Below are 25,853 nucleotides of genomic sequence, written 5' to 3' on the forward strand. Positions count from 1 at the left end.
TTCGTTACGCAGCTCATTGACATTTCTTTACTGTTTACTTTCAATATTGTCGAATATTCTTTGTCAAAACGCTAGTTTTTGCAAACTTTCACAGTTACCGCTTACTTTTCACAACCTGGACGAAAGTATTTTAAGTACTCTTTAAAGTAAATTGAACACCTTTGGATGAAAAAAAAAAAGGCTTTTAAGCGCCGGAGCTCGGAAAAACCATCGTGCACGTTTTTCAAATCCATTCAGCGCTAACAACACTGCTTTATATCATTGGTCATCATTGAGTTAATGCTCAACTGTTGTGAGCCGGTACTCATTAATTTAGAGAACTGGGTGCACATATATCTCACCGAAAAGATAGTTCTCGAGATTTTGTTAACCGAAAAAATTGACAAGTTAAGCTTTCAAGCTGAACAACTGAAGAACATCGGTTTTGATGCAAATTCAAAAAAATTTTTGGTGTTTCTTTTAATTTGACAAAATTCCTTCGGAGCTTATCCCAAACGCGGCGGTTTCGGAGGGGCGGCGCTTATTCGAGTAAGAAAGGTTTTCAAAGATTTCAATTTTTAAAAAAATCCACCAGCCACTCAAATAATAAATCTGTTTAAGCCGGTTTGTGGGAGGCGCGGTGGCCTCAGTCATGGTTAGAGTGCTCGAATTGAGTGGTATGTGTTCGGGTCCTGGCTGGGGACATTGTGTTGTGTTCTTGGGCAAGACACTTTACTCTCACGGTGCCTCTCTCCACCCAGGTGTATAAATGGGTACCGGCGTAATGCTGGGGGTAACCCTGCGATGGACTAGCATCCCATCCAGGGGGGAGTGTAGATACTCCTAGTCGCTTCATGCTACGGAAACCGGAGATAAGCGCCGGCCTGATGGGCCTTCTGGCTCGTAAGCAGTGACTTTACCTTTTTTATTAGCCGGTTTAGTATGTAGTATGGGGGTCAGCAATACTTGTAAGAATATCCAGCCATACTACACACTAATCCAGTAAGATTTCACCATTATTGATTGACTCGCAGTCACAAAAAAGAGAGACTTTGTTCTCGACAGCGTGGTCGAATGGAAGTTGTTTGGTTTCCCGGAGGATCGGTCGATCAAAAGTAAAGGTTCAAGGATCAGTTACCAAATTTAGGGTCGTTTTCATCTCTTTTTATTTTAATGTATAATTTGAGAAGATAAAAATCGTTTCATTAATAAATGAACGCAAAACTAGCCAAAACGAGGACGTCAAATAATTGAAGACTGAACGGAAACTAAGCAAAATATTGGGGAAAGAGAACTGTAAAAGGGTACAATTAAACTTGTTAGCGGTGGTATTTGAATTTTGTGGGAAAAGATGCTTGCATCATAGTTTTACGTTTTTTAATTTACTTGTGATCTAAATGATGAAATTTCGTCGACGAAAATAATATTCTCTCTTTTCTAGCAAATTCAGTTACACTATGCTAAGGAACACCGACCTTTTCCAAGGCTACTGATTTAACTGTTGAAAAAGCCCAAATCCATTAGAAATGCTAACAGTTAAGCCTAAATATTGTTTTAGGCCTAAGGCTAGCATTTCTAAGGGGTTTAGGCTTTTTCAACAATTACGTTATATCCTCAGTCTGCATTTTACCCCCGGTCTGCAGTCTGCAGTCTGCGTTTTACCCTGACCATTTCTTAAACGAAGACCCAACAAGAAACTATTTCAAAAAGAAATAGAGTTTAGTTTCCGGGATGGTAAGGGCAGGAGAAAAGATAAAATACAGAAACTGTAGTGTGGCTCACTCGGTCTGTCATATTGATTTAGTTTCGTCTATAGAAACTCTGAAGAGGGAAAGATAGAAATGTGGACGCCAACTCTTTGAACGGCGAAAAGTCTGATACAGAGTGTCAAGGAATCTCAACCATTAAAGAGAAGGACAGATTATTATCTACAAATACCTATTTTACCTTCAAATGCCACTGCGTTTTACACTGACCGGTTTTCAGAGACTCCCAGCGTTTGGTTTTGCCAAGTCCGGGAAGGGGTGGAGGGAAAGATTTGTACTAAGGGAGCGGTTATTTGGTCACTAAGTGACGTTTAATTGCAGTGCACGGCTGATCGTCACATGGATGCTGACAAAGGGAGAAATTGAAATTTCGTGGCAAGTTTTCCTTCGTAGATAGATACCGAGACTATTCCCTTGAATAGCGGCTTGATGGAATCTTCGAACATGTCGCTGGCCGAGTTTGAGGGGAAGTGAGGGATTTTGGCTCGATTTCTCGGTTCGCTTGCCCGTAAGCCGTTTCCGACCTTCTCTCTCTTTTAGGGATAGGTCTTCGGTTGAGGATATCTCGCGAACTAGTGGACAGAATGGAACCAAATTACCAAAGAAATATCTCAAAAAGACAAAAGTTAAGTAAATGCAACAGCGCTGATTTCTTTCATTAAGGCCTTCTGCTTTGCATCGACTAAAACTCGCCATGCAAGGTCTCGAAACAAACACAACACAGACCTTAGGTGACCTGTGGTGTATCTGAATGTTCGGCTTGCCCTTGCGTGACGAGAGGACTGAAGAGGCGGCCAAACATAGTGACGTCAATGAGTAAAGAGTTCATCTTGTTGTGCATCGTAGGGCATGGCATACACTTGGGCAGCCGTTGTGGCGGGAATTTCATTTCTTCTTTACTACACTCATCTTCCCTGGGTTCTCTTCCCCGTTCTGTTGTTTGGTGCTTTTTTGGCTTCTGGAGGGAAATCTTTTCCACGGGTGTTCTTTCGTACGGCAATTCGTGATGTGAGGTGAGAGCTTTAATTTATAACAGATTATGTAACACACATATTTGCACAATTATTTAACTGCTGTACGGAATTGAAGGGTAGTTAAGCTTAAGTACAGGGCGATCGTAAATATACAATATTTTGTTCATTGCGCATTTCCCGGTTCCTTGATTTATATCAGGCCATAGGTTTGTGGTTTGTAGGCCTAGTATTATACGCGACGCTGGTGCTACGGCGAAACTGATGACGCTTTAAAGATATTTTATCCGTCTTTACTAATAATAAACGTCTGTAATTGCTCCCTCATTAGGCCTCGTTAGGCCTAATACCTAAGGTCAGGCAATTTGAATTTTGAAGCTTTTGGATTGCTCTACCTGTAACGAGTGACCTGTGGAATATGACCTGTGTTTCAATAAAGTCGGGGCTAGTACTTGGTGTAAGACCTAACTATTATGTCCCCAGTTACACCCATACACTACCTATGAGCCTGCAGTAGCTGTAGTACCTGAAGTAGCTGTAGTAGCCGTAGTAGCTGTAGTTGCTGTAGTAGCTGTAGTACCTGTAGTGCCTGTAGTAGCTGTAGTAGCTGTAGTAGCTATAGTAGCTGTAGTAGCTATAGTAGCTGTAGTACCTGAAGTAGCTGTAGTAGCCGTAGTAGCTGTAGTTGCTGTACTACCCAAAGTCGGCTTTTGATCGCTTTCATTGTCACGCAACGAAAAAGAAATGGAAAAAGGCCAAGAAATGTTATAAAACTAATACATAAACAACTTCTCGAAGTCCCAAGTCTTTGTGGTACACCATTTTTTAGTTATTGTCGGAAGCGTCTCGCACTTTCAAGAGTTTTGTATGGAGGGGCCATTTTGGATATTAATACACCAACATGGCCTCCGGAAATCCACAAAAACATTACTTTTGGTATTTGCTTTGTCATGAAAACCTGTTCTTTTTGTTGATGAACTGGTTTTCACACACTCATCAACATAATCTCTTAGGAAAATGAGGTGTCCGCGGAAAAGTGAAATTGTCACGCTGCTGGGAAAATATACTTAATTTGCAGCCCACCAATTAAAGATTTGCAAAAACAAAAAAGTTTGAGTGAGACGCCCAAATTTACCTTTGCTGAGACCTTAAGACTTGAAATGTTGAATGCAACTGTTGAAAGCTAAAAGGAAAGGGCTTTTTTCCAACCAAACAGCCAATATCTTGGTGTCATGCAAGGCAAAGATGCTTTATTTTTTTCTCCAGCTTCTCAGCGGTCTGGAATCCTAAATCCTTGAATTTGATTGGCTAATCATGCTCTCCAGCAGTCCATATTTTCCCATCCAGACCCTGAGAACGGGCCGCTCCGAAATTTCCAAATTTAGCAACTTTTCACGCTTTTTGTAACACGCAAAAGTGTCGTAAACTACGAAAAATGTAAATGTGAATAAAAACATTTGCTTCCTGCACAAATTGGAGGCAAGCACTTAAATACGCAACACCTGAATGGTGGAATACTTAAACACGGAACGTCGGAATGCTTAAACACTGAACAGTGTGAAAAATAACAGAATACATGTAGTTCACCTCAAGGTCCTTCTCACCATGTGAAATCAATGGCTTGGCACTGAGAGTACACCATTTTCAGTGATTGCAGTATAATACTCTCACAAGTGAGAATACAGCAAACAATGCGTATCCCCAAATCAAACCTCTAAAATTTTGAAGCAGTTCAGAAAAGTTGCATGTTTGCCTTTTTAATTCAAAACTATTTTTTGGACGTAATTTTTAATTGAACCCAGTGTCTATTCACCCTGGATAAAGTTATTTCATGTTAAATGCAACGTCAAAATTATTATTGCTGCTGGTAATTATGTTTGGGATTGAAGTAAATTGGCTGAATAATGGAATTAATTTGCTTCTATTTTCATAATTACTAGTTCACTGTATCCCCTTGGTTTGGATTTACCATCTTGAAACCAATATTACAAAATTCATTAATAATTATGCTTGATGGAAAACAAAAGAAATTTTAATATTAATGTCTGTAAATCTGATACAGATTTCTCTTCATTTACATAAACGTAAATACCTAGACTAAGTGTACATTTACACTTAAATGTTGACATTTAATAAGTCATATACGATATTTGTGTCAGATCTGAAATTATAGTTTTAGCTTCACACAGAATTTGTTCTGTTTTGCTAACTCCGCTGTGAGGTTGAGAGTTTGCTTTGTGAATTTCTCTCCCTCATTTTAGAGACTAATTTTTGCCTATGATTTTCCCACAACTCACCATCCATGCACACAATACTCCCCCCAATTACCTGCTTTACTAGTGATTATTATTTCAGTTAGTGGAGAGAAACCCCTTCCTGTGGGGGGATTCTTGCTGCAGCCATTATCATGCCACAAAGGTTGCCAGTCTACTTTTTTTGTTTTTTTTTCCTTATAAAATACAACTATACAATAGTTGTGTCAGATTTGTGTGTGGTACAGATCTGCCACTCATATTCAGCGTTCCAGAATAATTAATGTCCATAATGCAAAGAACAAAGCGAACATAACAATACCTAATCAACAAAGCCTAATCAGAATAACAATCGTTCTGTGGTCTTCCACAATTAATATTTTGGTCTGGTATATTAAAGTCTATGCTACAGTTTTTTTGAAGAGTTAGAAAAAAACTGCAAGGATTGAATAGACTAAAGCAATGTTTACAAATAAAATCAATAGGTCACCAAGCAAAAGTAGTATTTTGATTTGGTACAGGTTGTCAGATCAGAAATAATGTGAATCTACCAGCTCAGGGTGAGACAAAAATGAAAAGATGAGGTTGCCCTTCGGGCAAGCTGTTACTTGAGGCTACTATAGCCCGAAGGTCTGAGGAGCTAGCCCAAAATTAAATTGTTTATAAAGAATACGTAATCAGATTTATTAGTTATGCAAAATACAAGTAATGATACCAAGCATAGATATAAACTAATTCTTCGTAGTATTTTGGTTCTTGAATATGATTTTCGTTTTAACTTCAATCTCAAATTAAACAATTAATGTAACAGAAATGACCACTTTTTACACCTGGCCACTAGAAGTTTGCAGTTACAACTTACATCAAGATTTTGTGGACGAGAATTCCAAATACAGTCATGTGATCTAATCTTGTGATGCACTGAAAACATGATCAATTGATATCGCTTAAGGCTTTCAATAGTTTGCCTAGTGTATTAACTATTGAACAGTGAGCTATAGGAAATATTTCAGTTCCTTGTTTTTACTGCTAACATGAACGAGGTTCTCGGAGTGAACATCATCCACAAATTTGCTGAAAGTTTGGGAATGCCTATAGTCAATTTGAATATCTACAGAATTGCACATAATCAACGCAGTTAACGCACATGTATGAAAATCGTTTCGCTTTGTAAGACCAGAAAATTTTTATAAATCGCAATTGACTGTTTCAGACGGGCGTTACTAAACACAGGAACGGAATGGAACGGAACGGAATCCACTGGAATAAACCGGAATATGCTGGAACAAGGCGGAATGACACCGGAATGAAACGGAATGGACTAGAATGGTACCAGAATATACCGGAGGCGGAATGACACCGAACAAAGTTAACCAAGATTTATAACGTGGATACCTTTCAGGTGTTCCGAGTAAATATTGCAACAAAATTTAAAAAAACGAAAGACAGACATTTCTTGGCTAAAAAGTGCGTTGTTTAACTCGGAATGCGACAAATGATTTGACATTCTTCCAGGTAGTTCATTCAATGTAAGCAAGAAATTAAATGACACAAGGTGATCAAGTGCACCTTTGTGGTTTCCCAGCATGTGCTCAATTTCTTCCTTTTGACTGAACTTCCCCTTGATTCACAGAAGTTAGAGACTGTAGAAATCATAGTGGTTTTATGATCAAATGTCATTAATCTTTCCCTGAGAAGAACATTTGCGTTTCGCAAGAGTGCTCTTCGGAGCAGAAGCTAGTCCCTTCATGCTCGGGGCTACCCTCCAGTATCATTTCAATAAGCAACCACCAGAGTTACAAGATACTGTCCAAGCGCTAAAAGAAAACACTTATGTGGAAAATCTCATGAAAACCGGTAATGGCGTGGAGGAACTAAAGGAGTTCAAACAGGAAGCAACTAAGATTCTTGAAGATGGCAGGTTCCCAGTACACAAGTGGGAGTCCAACATCCCAGAATTAGACGATGAGGACAACCCAAGCAAGTTGCTTGGACTCGCATGGGACAAGAGGGAGGATGCGCTAGAGATCCAAGCACAGATACAGGGTGAACGAACACCAACAAAACGATCCATACTCAGTCAACTCTCAAGTATATATGATCCACTCAGCATAATTTCACCGACCATGGTGGAGGGAAAGAGAATTTACGGAGAGTCATGCGATGAAAAGATTGGCTGGAACACTGAAGTGAACTGTGTCAATGCACGAGATTGGTTCAAGTGGAGTAGTCAGCTGAGGAACATCGAAGTGCCCAGGAGTGTAGCCAGAGATATCAACAAGATAAAGGCTGTACGACTCCACGTTTTCGCGGATGCCAGCAACATAGCGTGTTCAGCGGTGGCCATTGCTGTAGTGGAGCACTCAACAGGTTTTGTGAAGGGGCTGCTAACGTCAAAGTCAAGGATTTTAAAACGTTACACATCGATTTCAAGGCTACATGTAGAACTGGTGGGCGGCCAAATGGCTGCAAACATGGTGAAAAACTTGCTGACAGCGCTGAAGCGGTGGCCTATTACTTCAGTGAACGTGTGGATGGACAGCATGGTTGCACTGTTCTGGATCTGCAACCCTGGAAGAGCATGGAAAATGTTCATATCCAATCGAGATCCCCCAAGAGACGGGAATCGAGTGGAGATATTGCCCAACTGACAGGAACCTGGCAGATTTAGGAAGCCGTGGCGCCTCACTAGAGAAGGTGCAGAGAGGACAGTGGTTTGAGGGGCCAGAGTGGTTGCTAAAGGAGGAGGAGTGGCCAAAATAACCGGAATTAGAAAAAACTAAAAGCGTTAGCGATGAACACAGGCCAGAAAGGGAAGAAACGCTTTATTCAGCCAAGAAGGAGCCTGATGAGTGGGACGCACTGCTTGCTAGAAGCAAACTCTGGAGAACCTTCCGAGTGACTGCGTGGGCACTACGGTTCAAACATAACTCACTCACCAAGAAATACAAAACGAAGAAGAGAACGGGGCCGTTAACGACGGAGGAGTTGAGTTACACAAGAGACCAATGGATAAGGAAGGAGCAGGCAGGAGTGGAACCAGATATCGAGAGCCCCAGCTGGAAGTTAGTAACAGAAGGAAACACTGGTATTTTCAAATGCAAGGGGAGGATCCCTGGTTACCAGCCGACGTACGTTGAGGGGGGAGTATTTGCAGACAAGCTCATACGTCATATCCACGAAGACATAAAGCACCTAGGAGTCGCGAGCACCATGGCCGCAGTGAGAGAGGAGTGGTGGATACCTCAACTGAGATCAAAGGTGAAGAAGATAATCAATAACTGCTACTTGTGCAAGGTGTTTAGCACACGACCATACGGGCCAACAGAAACAGCCTCACTACCACCATTCCGGACAGAACGTGGAAGACCATTTGAGACCACAGGGATCGACTTTGCAGGACCCCTCAGTTACAAGATTTCCAAGAAAGAGCAGGGCAAGTGTCACATTTTGATATTCACATGTGCAACATCACGAGCAGTGCACTTAGAGATGACTAAGTCACAAACAGCAGAGGAATTCCAGAGAAAGCTCAACGGTTTCATCACACGCCGTACCAGACCAAAACGCATCGTGTCAGACAACGCAGCCGTCTTCAAAACCACAGCCACCTGGATCAGGAAGATATGCAAGAGTGAAGCGCTGCAAGACTTTTTAGCGCAACAGCAGATAATGTGGCAGTTCAACTTATCAAGATCGCCGTGGTGGGGAGGATTATACGAAAGGCTAATCAAAGAGGTGAAGAGAACTTTGTACAAGACAATGGGGAGAACACACCTAGAGTACGCGCAAGTTGAAGCTGTAGTGATGGATATCGAACGACACCTCAACAACCATCCCCTGACGTATATGGAAAGCGAAGCAGGAGAGGAACAAGTGCTGACGCCCAACGCAATCATGTGGGGACAAAAGGCGTATACCATAGAAGACATAGAGTTGGACAGAGATGAAGTCACCAAGTTACATGCGCGATTGAATGAAGGTGGAAGAAGGAGTATGTCCACGGCCTCATGGAAAGTCACCGAATCAAGAGAGGCAAGTGTGATTACCCAGAAATCGTACTTATCATCGGTGATGAGAAGAACAGAGGAGAATGGAAGAAAGGTCGTGTCCTTACAATAGACACATCAGAGGCAGAGACAGAGTCGTAAGAGGAGTTGGTTTACTGCACAAGGGAAATCAAATCCAGCGGCCACTCCAGTTGATATGCCCCCTTGAAATACGAAGCCGACATGAAGGGAACAAGGAGGAGTTAGAGCAGTTATAACCTCTCAAACTTGTGTTGTTTGCCCCCTCAGAAGTGTGTCGCTAATTTGCATGATAATAGCAAATCCAATATGGCGGCTATCGTGAATAAGGTCTATTGAAAAAAAAACTGGAAAGCTGCATATTGCATATCGTATGTTACATAACAATGTCACATTTTCCCACCATTTGGAAAATTATGATAATATTCCTGCCATTTGGATAGTTATGAAAATATATTCATTCCTGCAGCTGGGCAACCATGAAGCTGGTAAGGTGAAATACTTGTCATTGTTTCATTGATAATATTTGTCAGGACAAATATTGCTTCCATTCGCTGTTTTGAGAGAATTCTACCACAATCACTGAAAACGGTGTACCCGCGGTGACAAGCCGTTCATTTCACATGCCTTGAGGTGAACTACTGTATTCTGTTATTTTTTAACACCATTTCGTGTTTAAGCATTCTTTTTTTCCATGTTTGAGTAACCCCTGACCATGACTTGCACCAAACTCCATTAAACTGGTCGCACATTAGGAATAAAACTGCGATGCTGAATTGCATCATGGTGCCAGGGTGCAGGCACAACTCCATTGAATTGAAAGAACTCCAGTCGGGCTAATTGGGTATGTAAAACAAACATGACCACAATATAATGATTTGTAGGGGAATTCATCATGGCAAAAGATTCAAGAAGTGGATGTACACACAAATCTTCAATAACAAAACCAAAGCTCACTTACAATGGACAGGTGTATTCCTTCCTGTGTGGTTATTTTTCCATTATTGAATACTATCACTCACATTATGAGCGGCAACCCAAGAAGCAAAATATTACATTATCATCATTATTGCATCATTAATTTCAACTCCTGCGTGCTTGCTCATGGTACTAGATCTTAGTAAGGTAACTGAGTCAAATTTACCTTTGTACCAGTTTAATTTTTCTGTTGGTCCCACTGAGAATTTGGCAAACAAGTGTATTTATATGGCATATTCCTGAGGTTTAACAATCCATTCAGTTCAGTCCTGCTGTGGTATTTACCTTCTTGTGGAAGACACCGTTGATAAGCTCATGTTAATTAATATATTACCCCACCTATTACAGTAAAGCCAAAACACAATGACTTGTAAAAAGTGATTACTCAATTCCTGCAGATCAAAAATGTTATTATGGTGTCTCAAACCAGAAGAAAGAGTTGCTAATATTATCAAGAATTGACACCTAAGAGGTTTGTTGTTGACGATGCTTTTCATCCCTGTTCAGGTTTTTTAAAGAGATTATTTCCATTAAAGCTCGGATAAAGAAAAATGTCAAGAGTGGAGGCACTGTGGCTGGTGTTTTTCGTCAGACAGTCTCTAAACATCCACAAAAAGTGGCCTTCATCTTTGAGGGGAAAACATGGTCATTTCAAGATGTTGAAGATTACTCTAATAAAATTGCCAATTACTTCAAATCACAAGGTTTCAAGAAGGGAGATGTTATTGCCCTCTTTCTGGAGTCCTGCCCTGAATTTGTCTGTATTTGGCTGGGGCTGTCCAAACTTGGTGTGGTCACTGCACTTATCAATACCAACCTGCGACTTGAGTCACTGAAGCATTGCGTAACATCAGCAGAGGCGAAGGCAATAATTTATGGAGGCAATTTAGCAGGTAAATTTGAATTTATGAAAGGGATAAAATTATTAATGCCTGATATGCATGGCTTCTTCTCACACTGGCACTGGTGGCTATGCTAAGCCAACCACCACAGCCTGACCTTTATTGTAATTAATCTCAATGAAAAACATACAGTTCATAATAAATAATTATTATTATAAAATATCAGTATGTATACATACATACACATGCAAGGGTCTGTGATTACTGAAAATACATGGGTAAAACTTAAAATCTCTGGGCAGGTGGGTGCACGGGAAAAGGGCATACACTTATGGTAGACGTACAAAAAAAGAAAACAACTTTCTGGCAAAGGAAATCTGACCTTTTCCTAGGCTCACTTCATTTGTTTCACTCAGCCAGTGGAAAATTCCACAAGTATGTAAGATGCTGATTATATCCAACCCTACACCATGTGCCTTGTTGTCAATGGCCACTTCATTCCCAGCACACCCAGATGCAATAATAAGAATGGTTGTTGAAATTGAATATAACCCTCTTGCAGGCGCAGTGATGGACATTATGATTCATGGGAATATATCTAGGGATATTAGGCTGTATTGCTTTGGGCTTGATCCAAATTCAAATGTAGACCAAGCAGCGAACTTAATGCAAGGATTAGAAGGAATTTCATGGAAAGCTCCAGTTACTGGACACACAAAGTCTGCTAAAGGTAAGTTAATAAACCACTGCCATATTATGGTACAAGTACATGTACAATACTGCTCAAAGATAAGGGAACCATCAAACGCACTTATGATGTAATGAAAACCAAAAGTCAACGCACTTGTTGAAACCGACCAATATGTTTTCCAACTAACCCTAACCCTAACCCTAACAACTTGTTATTCATTTTGATACCTTCTCATTGAGCCATTTCACGAGCTAATATATAGATGAAGCCAAGCCTAAAAGCTCCCAGGTTTTTCATTTACTTACAAGTTAACCTGGCTTGAACATGCAATCCAATTGTAGCTGCTCAGCGGTCAACTTTTTTTAAAAAAAGCTGATCTCAATCTCAATGAGCTCTAAACTTGAGCCTGTGATATGGTAATGTGATACTGGTCAGCAGATACCTTGTTTTGACAGGTGTCAATCGACCATAACATGGATGTCCAATATCAAAGATGTACACTGAATACTAGCTGGAGTATGGTTGCCATGTTGGGCACAAGATTTATTATTATTATTATTATTATTGTTGTTGTTGTTGTTGTAAAAACAAACAATAAAAAAGATGAAATCTGACATTTCGGAGTAGTCATGACTTCATTATCAAGGAAAAATTATATCAGATTATGCAAATTACAGTATCTAAAGCGATTTTTGGCGGGAAGAATAAACAAAGGTGCGAAGATTATAAAAATACTTTCGCATGAATGGAGTCTGATTGCACTTTGAGATTTGGCTTTAAAGCTCCTCTGAAAAGCTTTTCGTGCACTAAACAGTAAAATTTGTTTCTGCATTTCTTTTGCACTTCGAAACACTTTAGCGGGTCCTGAGGCATCGTCCCGTGCACATTCTTGTAGTGTTTGGCAATGGCGGAGGATTGTTGATTATGCCCTTTTACACAATTATAAAAATGTCTGTGTGTGTGACATACATAACCGCATCACACAGGTCACATTGAAAACTATAAACAACACACTGCTGATTTACAATTATTGGTGGCTTTGTTTCTTATCTTTTTTATTGTTCATTTTTACAGAAATCGCTTTTAATATTATTATTATTATTATTACAGAAATCAAACATTTTTAGGCCTAATTAGGCCTAAGGTTAGCTTTTATGAATGTTTAGGATAGTGTTTACTCTCTGTATTGTACTGTGATTCCAGATTCCGGATTCCGGGTTTTAGGGTTGCCCCGAAGGTAACAAAGGCTTTTTAGCCTTTTTCCAAGGTAAATCATCTTAAAAATGGCGCATTTATGCAGGAAAAATTTTTCTAAGAAAATTGTTGATTCATGTTTTATTTTATGAACATTGTGCGTTCTTTTGTGAATTATGCGATTTTTCGTGAATTGTGCGATAGGATGTGATTTGAGGTCAGTTGTGCGAAATCGCACCGTTGCGTTACTAATATCAGAAGGCCTGATGGTTTATAAACTGCCCATGAATACATCTGTTTCTCTCTATACATGTTTTCATGTCCCACTTCCTCTAATCTCTTGTACTCTTTTGGTTCAATGCAATCTTCAGTTTCTATTATTTTGCCTGTTTTGACACTCACCAGTAATGGCTCAACGCTACATTGGGACATTCCATTTTTTATCCGCACCCCCCCCCCCTATGGAAGGCATTTTTTTTGTAATGTCAAGGAGGACCCTGTCAGAATCTGGAATTTCTGCCCCAGTAGAGGGGGTCGGACTCGGAGTCTTTTGTTATATTCAAAAACGGACCTGTCGGAATCAATCTTCAGAGTAAAAGGGACCTGTTGGAATCCAACTTCAGAGGTAAATGAGGCCTGTCTAACTTCAGAGGAAAATGGACCTGTCGGAATCATGCCTTCCATAGGGGGGGTGCGGATAAAAATTGGAATGTCCCATTTCACATACCAGCCAATGCTTTCCTTCATTTCACTTTCCTTGATTTGATCACCTCCCATGCCAGTATTCCCAAGTACTTAATTAGCCAGGCACCTTCCTACATTTGTTTCATCTCTTTATAATCGGGTAGTGTTTACACCGTCGCACTGTCAGTACAATTTTTCCTCTCTTCAGTATTACCACTGCGCATTTCGTAATAGCAAACACCATGATCCCAATATCTGTACTGAAAAGATGCACCGTCTTTATTAAGGAACCTACATGTATTTGATCACCAGATATACCAAATAATTTTAGATCAACCAATCAAAAGGTTAATACGGCAATTTTTCACTAGTGAAAACATCGTCTGTCATGACTAAACGATTTTTATTTCATCACACAAATGTATGGAAATCTCTATACTCATATAATAATGTTACTGTAATTATTGGTTGACTTGGTTGTCATTGTGCATACGCGCCCACAAGCAATATATGATGCTTCACTTGGAGAGAATCTTATTATTATTATTAAACAAGGGTAGAGAGCGAGAGTACTCAGGGGATTCTAACAATAGAAGTGTAAATAAAAGGGTTTTAACTTGAAAGAATGCATGGTCTGTGAATGATAATGTGACATAGGATGATCTTGTTAATCACCATTGGTCGGTGCTGACTGAGGGCTGTAGCTGACTAAGTTATTTCCATGGAATATGAACTCCAAATGTTTATATTTTCCTTGTAAATCTATTTCTAAAATGTTAAGATGCAAGGTATTAACCCATCACCACAGTCTGATAAAGAAATAATTTGTAGATATAAGATAATAAGTAGTTTTTACTTTTTTTATTACAAGCATCCAGATAACAGAATGGCTATGATGCAAGTTACTGACCAAATACTACCAAAACAAATATCTGATGAAGCATAAAAATATACAAACATGTATGATCTGAATACTAGTGTTATTTCTGCCATTCTATTTAATCACAAATGAATCACTCAAGTATGATATGGCAAAGCATAACACTTATCAAGTTTCGATACTATTTTTTTAGATGTGCTGCTGTATATTTACACTTCAGGAACAACTGGATACCCAAAGCCTGTTGTCATTGACAATTTGAGGCAAGGAAAAGCTTAAATAAGCCACAGGCAAATCTTGCCGAATGTCGTTTTTGGCAGGTATAAAAGTTGGACCGGATCAACTAGGATCGCTCACCTCGGATCGACTTTAAAATTGAAAAGGCCTCGAGGAATCACCCTGCCCCTAATCTTTGAGCTAACCTTGGCTGACAAAACTGTTTCTCGCTCAATCCGAGGTGAGCAATCGGAGTTGCTCCAGTCTGACTTTTGTACCTGCCTATTTTTTGATGCCATACATTAGGAGATTAATAATTTTTGGATAACCTGCCTGAATATCAGTTCATACCGTATTAATTCCAAAGCTATTATCTTGAAACTTGAGTGCTACACAAAAATTTACGTTTAGTTTTATCAAACTTGGTTGATAAAAGTGAATTAAGGTTTCTCCCTTTATCGGAGCCAAATGTTTGAAAAGGGCTAGCTCCAATTTACCTGGCAAGCTTACATGTATGATTTTCATTGTCGTATAGTAGTTGTAAAAGTCCAGGCAAAATTTCCAACATACTTGTAGTATCTAGAAATACACCAAGAAAAAGCAGACTTGTTGTTGTACCTGATTCCAATTAAGTGCACTAATTGTTTATTATTGAATTTAATTAATAATTAATTTTGTTATTTTAGGTATTTGTCATTGGTTAATCTTCCTTATGTGGTAGTAAATTCTTATTCCTCTGAAGACATCATATACAATACTTTGCCTATATATCACTCAAGTGGAGGAGTATTATGCGTGGGAGCTTGTCTTATCAATGGAAATACAGTTGCCCTGAGAAGAAAATTCTCTGCTAGCAGGTTTTGGGATGACTGTGTGGAAACCAAGGCAACGGTTTGTAAAGTTACCTTTTTTAATATAGATACTAGAAGTTTATGGCTTAATGTTCAGAGGATTGAATGGGCCCTTGTCCAATTCCATTTAACGGGAGAGATGTGTATATATTTATTAATTACAATTTAATGACCTTTGGTTAAATTACAACAGACTAAGGTTAACAAGATGCCTAGCTCAACAATGGCGTTTACGTGGGGTGCTTTTTTGACAACAAAGTGGTAATTTGGCCTAAAATGATATAACGCTAATTTATTATTTTAAAAGACAGTTCTTTCAAGGAAGAAATACTCTTGTTGTGTTCTAGTTTTAAATAGAATGATTACCACTTAACTTCGTTGATAATTACATTATGAACAAACTGAGTTCTTTGTTGTATGACAAAAAATAACTTAAATTCCTTTGTCATTACACGAACTGTATTGAACAGGAATTTTATTAATGCCACTAGATTAAGCGTGTGTAGACATAAGAAATGTGTTACATTAGGACCGTTTTTTGAGGGGAACACTGCCTTGCGGTTGGTTAGCCTATGCGACTTCAGATTGCGTGACATAGAAAAACCTCACTTATCTCCCCAGCACTACGAGCTGAGTGGTAAACAGCTCGTGCTGTATCAGACAAGAGTATTGGTTAGCGAGCAATGTACAAAGGAAAACGAGCCAACAAGCTTGGGGGAAGTCGTTTCGTACCTAGGCTTAACCGCGCCACGCAATTTTAATGAAGGCAAAGCGATATATCCAACCCTGCATCTCCAAAGGGAGGGAGAAAGGGGAAAACTTTAACAAATTGCAAACAGCTAGTTGGTTTACTATAGCAGACAAACTGGCAAGTGAACCTTGGACGTCTAACTGAGGCTTTTATAGCTAGACTCTGTCTATTAAAGTAGCCAGTTGTACGGGTTCTACTATGTGTCAGGTAGGCATTACACGTGCTCTTTAGCAGTAATGAATGAGGTCTTTACAGATTTGTCCAATGCAGATGTACGTTATAATCTGAGATCTAGGAACAAGGTTTTTAAGAAAGACGAAAGAACACGAAAATGACTATCTCGAAATGAATAGCTTTTTTAGTTAGGTCACGTTCCATTAACCGTATTTTACTGATGGGGCAGTAAAATCTCGTGATAATATCTGTCTTGGTAGAGTAGGGCTGACCATTAGTTGTTATTAAAGTATTCTCTTTTCTTCTTCTTTAGGTTGTTGTATACATTGGTGAGCTCTGTCGCTTCCTCTTGGCCCATCCGTATTGCCCATCTGAAAAGCAGCATTCAGTCCGTGTGGCGTTTGGCAATGGATTGAAGCCTCAAGTGTGGAGCAACTTTCAGTCTCGCTTTGGCATCAGATATATTGGAGAGTTTTATGGTTTAACAGAGGGGAATGTTGGTTTCTTTAACATGGACAACACCCCTGGTACTTGTGGTTTTATGTCAAAGATTGTGCCAAAACTAATGACCACAAAATTTATCAAGGCCGATCCCATGACCGGAGAAATAATCAGAGGTGACAATGGTCTGGCAATTTCAGCAAAAACTGGAGAGCCTGGACTTGCAGTGGGAAAAATAAAGAAAGGTAACAATGGTCGAGAGAGCAGATAGTTAATTGAAATTTAAAAAAAAGATGACAACATTTTATAAGACATTTTTCGATGTTACGACCATCATCGTCAGTTACAAAGTGTTTGCAAAACCGTTAGAACTATATAACACCTGAGCGAAACGTGCGTAATCAACTATGATGAAGTGACAGAAAATTGATAACATACCGTATTTACCCGTGTAAATTTTATTTTTTGAGAAATGAAAATTCACAGTCTCTTTTCCAGAATTGTGCTCGTGAGTATCTCCAACATTTTGAGTTGGACAAATCCTTTTTCATTTCAACTGGGATTGCTTACGATAGTCTCCTTAACCCATTGACTCCTGGGGGTTCCCCATTGACGAGTAAAATCGTCTGGCGTTAGACAGAGTAAAATACTAAGTATGGCCGGTTTAGGGGTTTAATTAATGGGTCATTAGTGGGAGCAGAATCGAGGATTTTGATACAATCCACAGAACATTAGATTCACACCCATCTGTTTAGGTTCAGGTTTGACATGATTTCACGTGCATGGCGGTTTTGTTTACAGTGTATTTGCCTCGCAAACAGAGCACAGCATTGATAGCCAAGTTATAGAGGCTTTATTTGATGGACATAGTGCATAAATTGGGAATTTTATAGGGGAAGAATTCCTGTCCAGTTAAATTTTCACAAGGGGTTATGTGATTGAATCTCCTACTTGCTTGATTTAGTTAGTCGGTATTGTTTTCCTTCCTTTTTTTTTTTGACACAGACAACCAATATTGCAGATATGTAAGCCAAGAGGAAACTTCAAAGAAAATTATCCATGACGTTTTTGAAAAGGGAGATTCATATCACGTTACAGGTGACCTTCTCATCACAGACGAGTATGGCTATGTTCGTTTTCATGATCGCATTGGAGATACCTTCCGTTGGCGCGGGGAGAATGTGTCTACAACTGAAGTGGAGGCAACAATGAGCAATATATTGGGCCTGCGTGATGTGGTTGTCTTTGGTGTCAAAGTCCCTGGTAGTGAAGGCAGGGCTGGAATGGCAGCTATTGCTGACACTGAGAACAAAGGCATCGATTTGACAGCACTTACTCAAGGATTAAAAGAGAGCTTGCCAGGCTACGCATGCCCCATTTTTCTGAGAATTGTTGATAACATTACAGCAACAGGAACATTTAAGCTGCAGAAAAACAAGCTAAGACAAGAAGGCTACGATATAAGTACTGTCAAAGATAAGTTGTTTTATTTTGACGCTAAAGCAGGTAAATACCTTGAGCTTGATGAAGACAAGCATGCAAAATTCACTAGTGGTTACATGCAAATGTAGGAGACTAAGAACGAACATGTAACTGTAAAATGGCCAAATTTAAAAGCTAAGCAAGTTCTCAAAAACCCAATAAGATCCTAAATACCTCAAAAACCAGATGATCTTTTTTAACGACTCACCATTAGTTTTGCATGTAGTGTTTTTTTATGTATTAGGGAATTTAAGATCTACGACGGCAACGGTTGGCGAAAACGTCACCTCAAAATATAACTCTAACATAAGTCTTTCGCTATTATTGAGTCTCGTTCACGTCTTACAATATCGGCGAAGTACCCTAAAAATAAATTGGAACGAGTGGTTTCAGAGTGAAAACAGAGAATGAAAGATTCTCTGTTGCATGCTTACGTTGTTGTCAAAACCTCAAATTTGGTGATTTCACGTCGCTATTACGCAGGGGACCGCTAAGATACTTACTAAAATCCGTGGTATTAATGTTTTGTGGCAATGTCGTAGTAGTAGCCGTCGCCGTTCCTTAAATTCCCTATTAGGCTGATTTAGCAACAGAACGAGAACCTCAATAGACCTTATTCACGATGGCCACCATGTTGGATTTGCTATTATCATGCAAATTAGCCACACACTTCTGAGGAGCAAATAACGCAAGTTCGAGAGGTTATAACGAACATCTTAGCCACACAGATGATTTGTTTCACGTTCATTGAATGTTTATCATTTAAGTAGTAAAATAAAATGATTACACAAGTTACTTCCGATGTTTTATTTCAGTGAAAAATGAGCAGATAACGAAGTAAAAGTCAAAATGTCAAAGGTAATCAAAAGATATATAAAATTATTATAAAAGGCACTTAATTCGAAATTCTAAAGTGTACTTTTAGCAATGATGTTTCAATATTTCGACGAGCCGATTTTCCGCAATTTGCCTTTTTTCCAATATTTGCCCCCCCCCCCCCCCCCCTTAGCATAACACATGGCTAATTTGCATGGCAATTTGAAAACCAACATGGCGGCTATCGTGAATGAAAGCCTATTGGCGACGGGAGAACGCGCGGAATAGTCTGGATTCTAATCTAATGTGACCTCATATGGAAAATTTTCCGGAAGTCAGTTCGTTACTCATGCGCAGTTGAACTGAGAACGAGCGCGAGGAAGGACGAGGAAAAACCTTCGATGCAAGCAACAATTTGGAGATTGATATAAAATTTTCCAGGTCGGTGAGTGGGTTTCTGGAGGGTGGGGGTAGGCATGCTTTATCTCACCTAATGTCCTGGAAACCAGGTTAAACGTCTTCAGGATTTTACTTTTACGTACATTATTTTATATTATCTTATTAATATCGGCAAATGTTCTATGTTTCGTCCGGTCAATGCATGATGTTACAGATAATTTCACACTATCCCCTAAAAACTGCTCCTCGAGGAAAAGTCAAACAGATGCGTTTATCCTAATCTAAACTTCAACGTTTACCTTATTTTTTGTTTATAGAATAACTGAGATAGTACATAAGCTCTTATTGGTCAATAGGTGCATTTCCATGAGAGTATGTAAATTTACATGGTTGTCACATCATGCTTTCTACTTTTGCCAGTGAAAGGTTAAATCATAAGAGGACTGTTTCCGTGTTTGCATAGTCTGGGTAACGATTCGTGTAATTTTGCGGTTAAGTACTTAGGAGGTTTGGAGAATTCTCAAAAGTTATGCAAAACCTCCACAGTGTCTCGGGTTTTCATGACTGTCTCGTATTCTCCCAACCAAGTATTGTACACTATTTTGGGGGTTACATATGCTACGCTTAAATAATAGTATTCAAAGTTGCTTCACATGCGAATAATAATAATAATATAGGGAAGATATCTGTTTACAAACACTGCTTTTGTTATTCAAATTTGCCAACCACGGGAACAAAAGACCTTTTGTTTCGACAGCCAATGAGGCTCTGGTCGGCACACTAGGGAGCTTACGAAACGACGACGCCGACGGCAACGACGACGCTACAAAACAATAGCTTTAGTGAGCAAAAACAATGGCTCTGCACGCTCTGCACGTGCGTTTTACATTTTGGTACATTTCTTTGCCGTCATCTCCTAAATGACGACGTGAAATGACAAAATTCAAGGTTCTGTAGAGGACGTTAGCACATGATGAATTTTCAGTTCTCTCTCTACGCTTCCAACCCACTCATACCAGTTTAATTCGTCGATAGTTACTACACATTTTTAACGCGAAACGACATGAAATAGTTTCGTAGTGATAGAAATAACGCGAACTCGTATTTTAAAATGAAGTTCTCGTTGCCGTCGCCGTCCTCGTTTCGTAAGCTCCCTATTAATGACAGTAGGTGACGTCGACGATATCTTCCCTATTGGTGTAAAGCATATTTGTGTAAAATAATATCATTTATCCACGTAACAAGAATAGTCATTTAGGTCCATTAAAGTGATGATATCTTGCATTAGTACTCTGTTTTTCAATAATTGTTAGCGAGATTCATAATACGTAATGGCCTTTTTACCAAGTAAATGTACGTGTATTTCCGAGTTTCATATAAAAGTAAAGTACAATAACCACTTGTCCATCAGTTACATGTCAGAATGTGGTCATTTTCACAATCTCCTGTTGGGTTAGTGTGAGAAATCATATAGAGGCAGTGTGGCCCAGTGGTTAGCTGGGAGATCCAGGGGGTTCAACACTCGTTCAGTTTGATCCTGGTAGTCCTTAGTTCAACTTGCCAGCTGCACTTGCAAATAACCAACTGGTTTGCCTCCGGCCAGTTGGGATTCTTAACAGTTGTGGTTTTGTTGATTTCGCTTCATTGGCCCTAAAAAGCCCCCTTGGGGAGAGGTATGTATGTATGTTCTTGAGGTAGCAAAATTTATTGCCCCACAGGGATTTTGCCTGGAGGGTGATTTTCTTGAAGGCATTGGGGGTTATTCACACTTTATTTTCAAGAGTGCATTGTTTAAGATAAGCTTTTTATCTTTAACAGATATTCTTCAAAAGTAATGTTTGTATGATAATAGTCAACACAACGCTTACCATTTCTCAGCTTTCATCGGGAGTAATTTAGTCTCCACGTGGGTACCGCGTGTTGTAACACGATTCAATGTCACATTTTCGTCAATAAACGGTGTCTTTCAAAATTGCGACTACCACTATTCAATTCTAACCACTTCTATGTTGTTTGATACGAGTTTGGATGACTTAGTCAGTTTGTGTCCCGCGAACTGCGAGCCTCGACTTTGACTGACAGGTACGTCTCTGAATAAACATAGGAGGCTGAGGAAGGGTTCTACACCCGAAACGTCTGTAATTTAAAAAATAACTACTGACACTTTTTGATATTTATTTTATATCACTCTACTTGTTTACTCATTTTAAAGTGTCACGCATCTCTTACAAAAAGTTATGGTGTAAATATTTAAAAATATTTAAAAAAATAAAAATTTCGGTTCTCGGAGCGCAATTAAAACTTAAAAGTGGGATATTTCGTTCGGATCCACCGAACTTCGTCAGCCACAATACAAATTTGAATGTTAAGAAGGGTTATATAATGGTCTCAAGGGGGTTAAGATGGCGTCATAGATGCTGGCTAATTCGAAGCCATTGTCTCTTCAAAGACGGCTTACGTAATCTCCGTTGTCAAGAACTTTTGTTTTGCTGGAATCCACTGAATGACCCGTGAGCTTGCAATGTTCATGAACAGCTGACGAATTCCTAGAAAGATGTTCCTTTACTCGAGTTTCTAATAACCGAGAAGTTGCCCAAATTGTATCGGTAGGTCCTGGAATTCGTCCACAGAAAGCCCAGAGAGACAACTTCACACTGGCGTCCCAGTCTGCATGAACTCTTTCACCTCTGTCTCGAGAAGACCAGACACGCACGGTTCTTACGTTACGTTTATGCTTGTGCAATCAACTGAAATGTTAATTCCGAGTAAAAACCAGCTTTTAGCATTTTACTTTTTTTGGTAGGACAGGTATCGGAGAGCGCCAGAACATTTACGCATGCGCTGACGGAATGTTTGAACAAGAGAGAAAAACGCAGTACCTCCAGACATCCGGCGCTGGAGCGTCGTACCAAACGAGTCATCCCGGGATTTCGGCCCGTTCGATCGCCTTTGGACGCAGTTGGCCCTTCGCTGCTTTCTGCTACCGACCTCGCCTCCTGATACGGCATTGAGAGAGAGATATGTCGGCCCCTAAACCATATGAGACAAATCCCACGCCAACTCACAGCTCCAAACCGCTCTTGTCAATTTAGCATAAGAATTCGATAGCTTAAATATACAAGGGAAAAGTCATTTTATCTGCCATATGGTAAGCACTGAAGTTGCAGATTACAAAGTGTGCCCACGCGCCCTGCTTAAGGTAACATACATACATGTATGTATGAGAAATTTTGAGGCAAATGAAACGTATAGACTATGTTACAAAGACAAACACATACCGTGCATTTTACTTTTCGACACACCCATCCAAAAAATTGGTTTTTGGCGTTGGTTATTGTGGACATTACTGATTTAATCAAAACGCTGGTCATCATGACGTCATCTGTTCTGTTATACATACATACTTAATTGACCGCTCCCCATAAGGGCTTTTCAGGGCCAATGAAACAATCAACGAAACAACAGAACACAACAACAACAACTGTTAAGAATCCCAACTGGCCGGAGGCAAACCAGTTGGCTATATACAAGTGCAGCTGGGAAGTTGAACAAGGGACTACCAGGATCAAATTCAACGAGTGGTCAGAGCGGGTCTTGAACCCGGGATCTCCGGATCTCAAGGCAAGCGCCCTAACCACTGGGCCACACTGCCTCACAAATCCAGTTCTATTTAAATAGAGCGGTTTTCAATCGAGAGTCGTAAAGCAAGTATCGAAGTAATTACATCGACCAATCACAGCAGGTGCAAACGGGGCAATGAACCAATCCAAATCCGTAACAATTCCATGTGACTTGCTCAAAGGGCGGGAAAAATCACGCGTGCAAGTAGCGGTTGGTTTTAAGGTCTCGGGAAAGGAAAATGAGGTGTCCGCGGAAAAGTGAAATTGTCGCGCCGCTATTTTCTGTATGGCGTCAAACTATATATCATATCAAAGCTAACAGATTGAATTATTGGAATAAAGTTTTAGTTTCTTGGCATTTAATATTGCCTTTTAGTTTTGAGGCCTTAAACTCAGAACCGAGTCTGCTCAGAAGCTCCTGCCCCTTCATTTTATTGCGAAAATAACAGCCGGCACTTTGTTACATCTTAGGACTCTTTCCATTTGACAGAACTGACCGGCCAGACCAGGTATTTGGAAGGACTAACTCTACAACTCCGTTAAGTCGACACATTTCGAGGATGATATACATGTATACTCCACAGGAAGAATAATGCAAGGGATTATTACGCAAGTGTTCCTTCGAATTGTTGCATTTGCTTTGCAACTTGACGGGCCTGGCCAGCCAGTTCTGACAAAAGGAAAGCGCCCTTAGTCACAGATGAATGCACTTGATATTTTACGAATTGAAGGAAATATCACGCACCAAAGTCGAAACTTTTATCTCATACTTAATTTGGGCAGAAAAAGTGCCATAAAATCAGTCTCCGAAAACAAACGAAAAATTCCACACAAGTTATTTGAGGTGGTAAAATCATTTATGAGAAATGAAAATTTGGATATCTTAAAACCCGTCGGGACAGGAGGTCCGAGAAGATGTAATTTTGGAGTCAAAACAAACTCATAGAAAATCGAGCCAGAAGATTTCGCGTGCAGTTCACGGTCCGGTGAATAACTCCGCCCCCTACTTGAAAGCCAATTATGCGGTGCCAATCAACGTTCGGGCACGTGCTAAAGCCCACCGCACACGGTGAGGAAAGAGCTGAGCAAACTGCCTCGCGAGGCGGTTTGCTCAGCCGTTGGTGAGAAATTGGCCTCGCGAGGCCGTGAGAAAAAAATCAAACATGTTTGATATTTTTCGCCTCGCGAGGCAAATTCCTCATTGTGTGCGGCCATCGTGAGAATCGAGTTGAGCTTGGGCAATGAAGCACCATTAAAAATACATGGCATTCTCACATGCGTTCAGTGAGGTTGGAATTTCTTCCTCCGACACCATCCTGAACCACTGGAGTCACGTGAGTATGCCATGTATTTTCATTGGATGCTTGATTAAACCAAGCTCAGCTCGATTCTCACGATGGCCGCACACATTGAGGAATTTGTCTCACGAGGCCAAAAATATCAAACATGTTTGATTTTATCCTCACGGCCTCGCGAGGAGAATTTCTCACCACAATTTCCCCGCACACGTGATGAAACGGCTGGGCAAACCGCCTCGCGAGGCAGTTTGCTCAGCTCTTTCCTCAAGTGTGCGGCGGGCTTAAAGTAGCAGATCCGGAGTGAAGACTGTCAATTGATACCCAATCTTTTCACGTGTGATTGACATGGTAAGTAAATAATTTTTCGCGCGCAGATTATGGCGGGAAACAAAGAAAACTGATTTTAGCGATTTTATCGCAGTTTACCTTGGTTTTGGTTTTTCTTCTCATCGGTTGATAAAGTGGCGCGAGATTTTTAACTAAAATCACTAAGCGTAGCAACTGCGATCGACCGCATAATTTCTTTTGACAGTACTCCACAAACTTACTCAATCGATGTTTCCATAGCAGCATCCGTATTGCATGCTAGAGGAGACTGAACTGTTCATAAACAATTCTTTTGTTATTTAATTTTTGGCAACCACAGAACAAAAGAATGCTTTTGTTCTTGGGCCATCGTAGTTTGATCAAAAATAAGACACAAACAGCAGTGATAAACATATTGAACTTTCTCATTTTGATAATGACTTGACGTTTCGTATGTGCTCTACATACATTTTCAAAAGTAACCGTTGAAATTTAAAACAGCTATTTATATATAACAAATCGGATGAGGGGACTGGAACCTAGATTAAGCAAATACTTAACCGGATTAATAATAATAATTATAGTTATAATAATAATAAAAACAGAAAAGATTAATAAAGCATCAGCTTTTCACTTCCGACGTTGACGTTGAAAGCTGGCTCAAGTTCTTGAATAAAGAAGGTCTCTTTTATTTTCGATTTGTTATATATAAATAGCTGTTTTAAATTTCAACGGTTACTTTTGAAAATGTATGTAGAGCACATACGAAACGTCAAGTCATTATCAAAATGAAAAAGTTCAATATGTTTATCACTGCTGTTTGTGTCTTATTTTTGATAAAAGAATGCTTTATCGTAAATATTTTTGTTCTTGGGCCATCGTAGTTTGATCATAAATAAGACACAAACAGCAGTAATAAACATATTGAACTTGTTCATTTTGATTATGACTTGACGTTTCGTATGTGCTCTACATACATTTTCAAAAGGAACCGTTGAAATTTAAAACAGCTATTTATATATAACAAAGCGGATGAGGGGACTGGAACCTAGATTACGCAAATACTTAACAGTAAAATATACAATAATAATAATAAAACAGAAAAGATTAATAAAGCATCAGCTTTTCACTTCCGACGTTGACGTTGGCTCAAGTTCTTGAATAAGAACAACCCGGGCCTGGTTGGCACATTAACTTATGAACATAGAAGATATTTGTGAGACGGTCCTTATCC

The 25,853-nt window shown here is 39.7% G+C and overlaps 1 protein-coding gene across 1 annotated transcript; it reads left to right on the forward strand.

Annotated features, from left to right (window-relative positions):
- The first annotated feature begins 2,069 nt into the window (after positions 1 to 2,069).
- On the forward strand, positions 2,070 to 20,807 carry LOC138029815 (long-chain fatty acid transport protein 4-like). Its single transcript, XM_068877638.1, has 7 exons — positions 2,070 to 2,758; positions 10,482 to 10,867; positions 11,379 to 11,546; positions 14,459 to 14,528; positions 15,168 to 15,372; positions 16,571 to 16,943; positions 17,704 to 20,807. Exons 1-7 carry the CDS (start codon positions 2,595 to 2,597, stop codon positions 18,267 to 18,269), a joined length of 1,932 nt encoding a protein of 643 aa, XP_068733739.1. The 5' UTR covers positions 2,070 to 2,594; the 3' UTR covers positions 18,270 to 20,807.
- The last annotated feature ends 5,046 nt before the right edge of the window (positions 20,808 to 25,853 follow it).

Source organism: Montipora capricornis, chromosome 2, assembly GCF_036669925.1.
Source record: "Montipora capricornis isolate CH-2021 chromosome 2, ASM3666992v2, whole genome shotgun sequence".
NCBI lineage: Eukaryota > Metazoa > Cnidaria > Anthozoa > Scleractinia > Acroporidae > Montipora > Montipora capricornis.

Bases quoted from the DNA above. Each gene is read 5' to 3' on its own strand.
- LOC138029815 (XM_068877638.1), top strand. From the start codon at position 2,595: ATGGCATACACTTGGGCAGCCGTTGTGGCGGGAATTTCATTTCTTCTT. The intron at 2,759-10,481 runs GTGAGAGCTTTA...ATCCCTGTTCAG, and splicing joins ACGGCAATTCGTGATGTGAG to GTTTTTTAAAGAGATTATTT. The intron at 14,529-15,167 runs GCAAGGAAAAGC...TTGTTATTTTAG, and splicing joins GTTGTCATTGACAATTTGAG to GTATTTGTCATTGGTTAATC.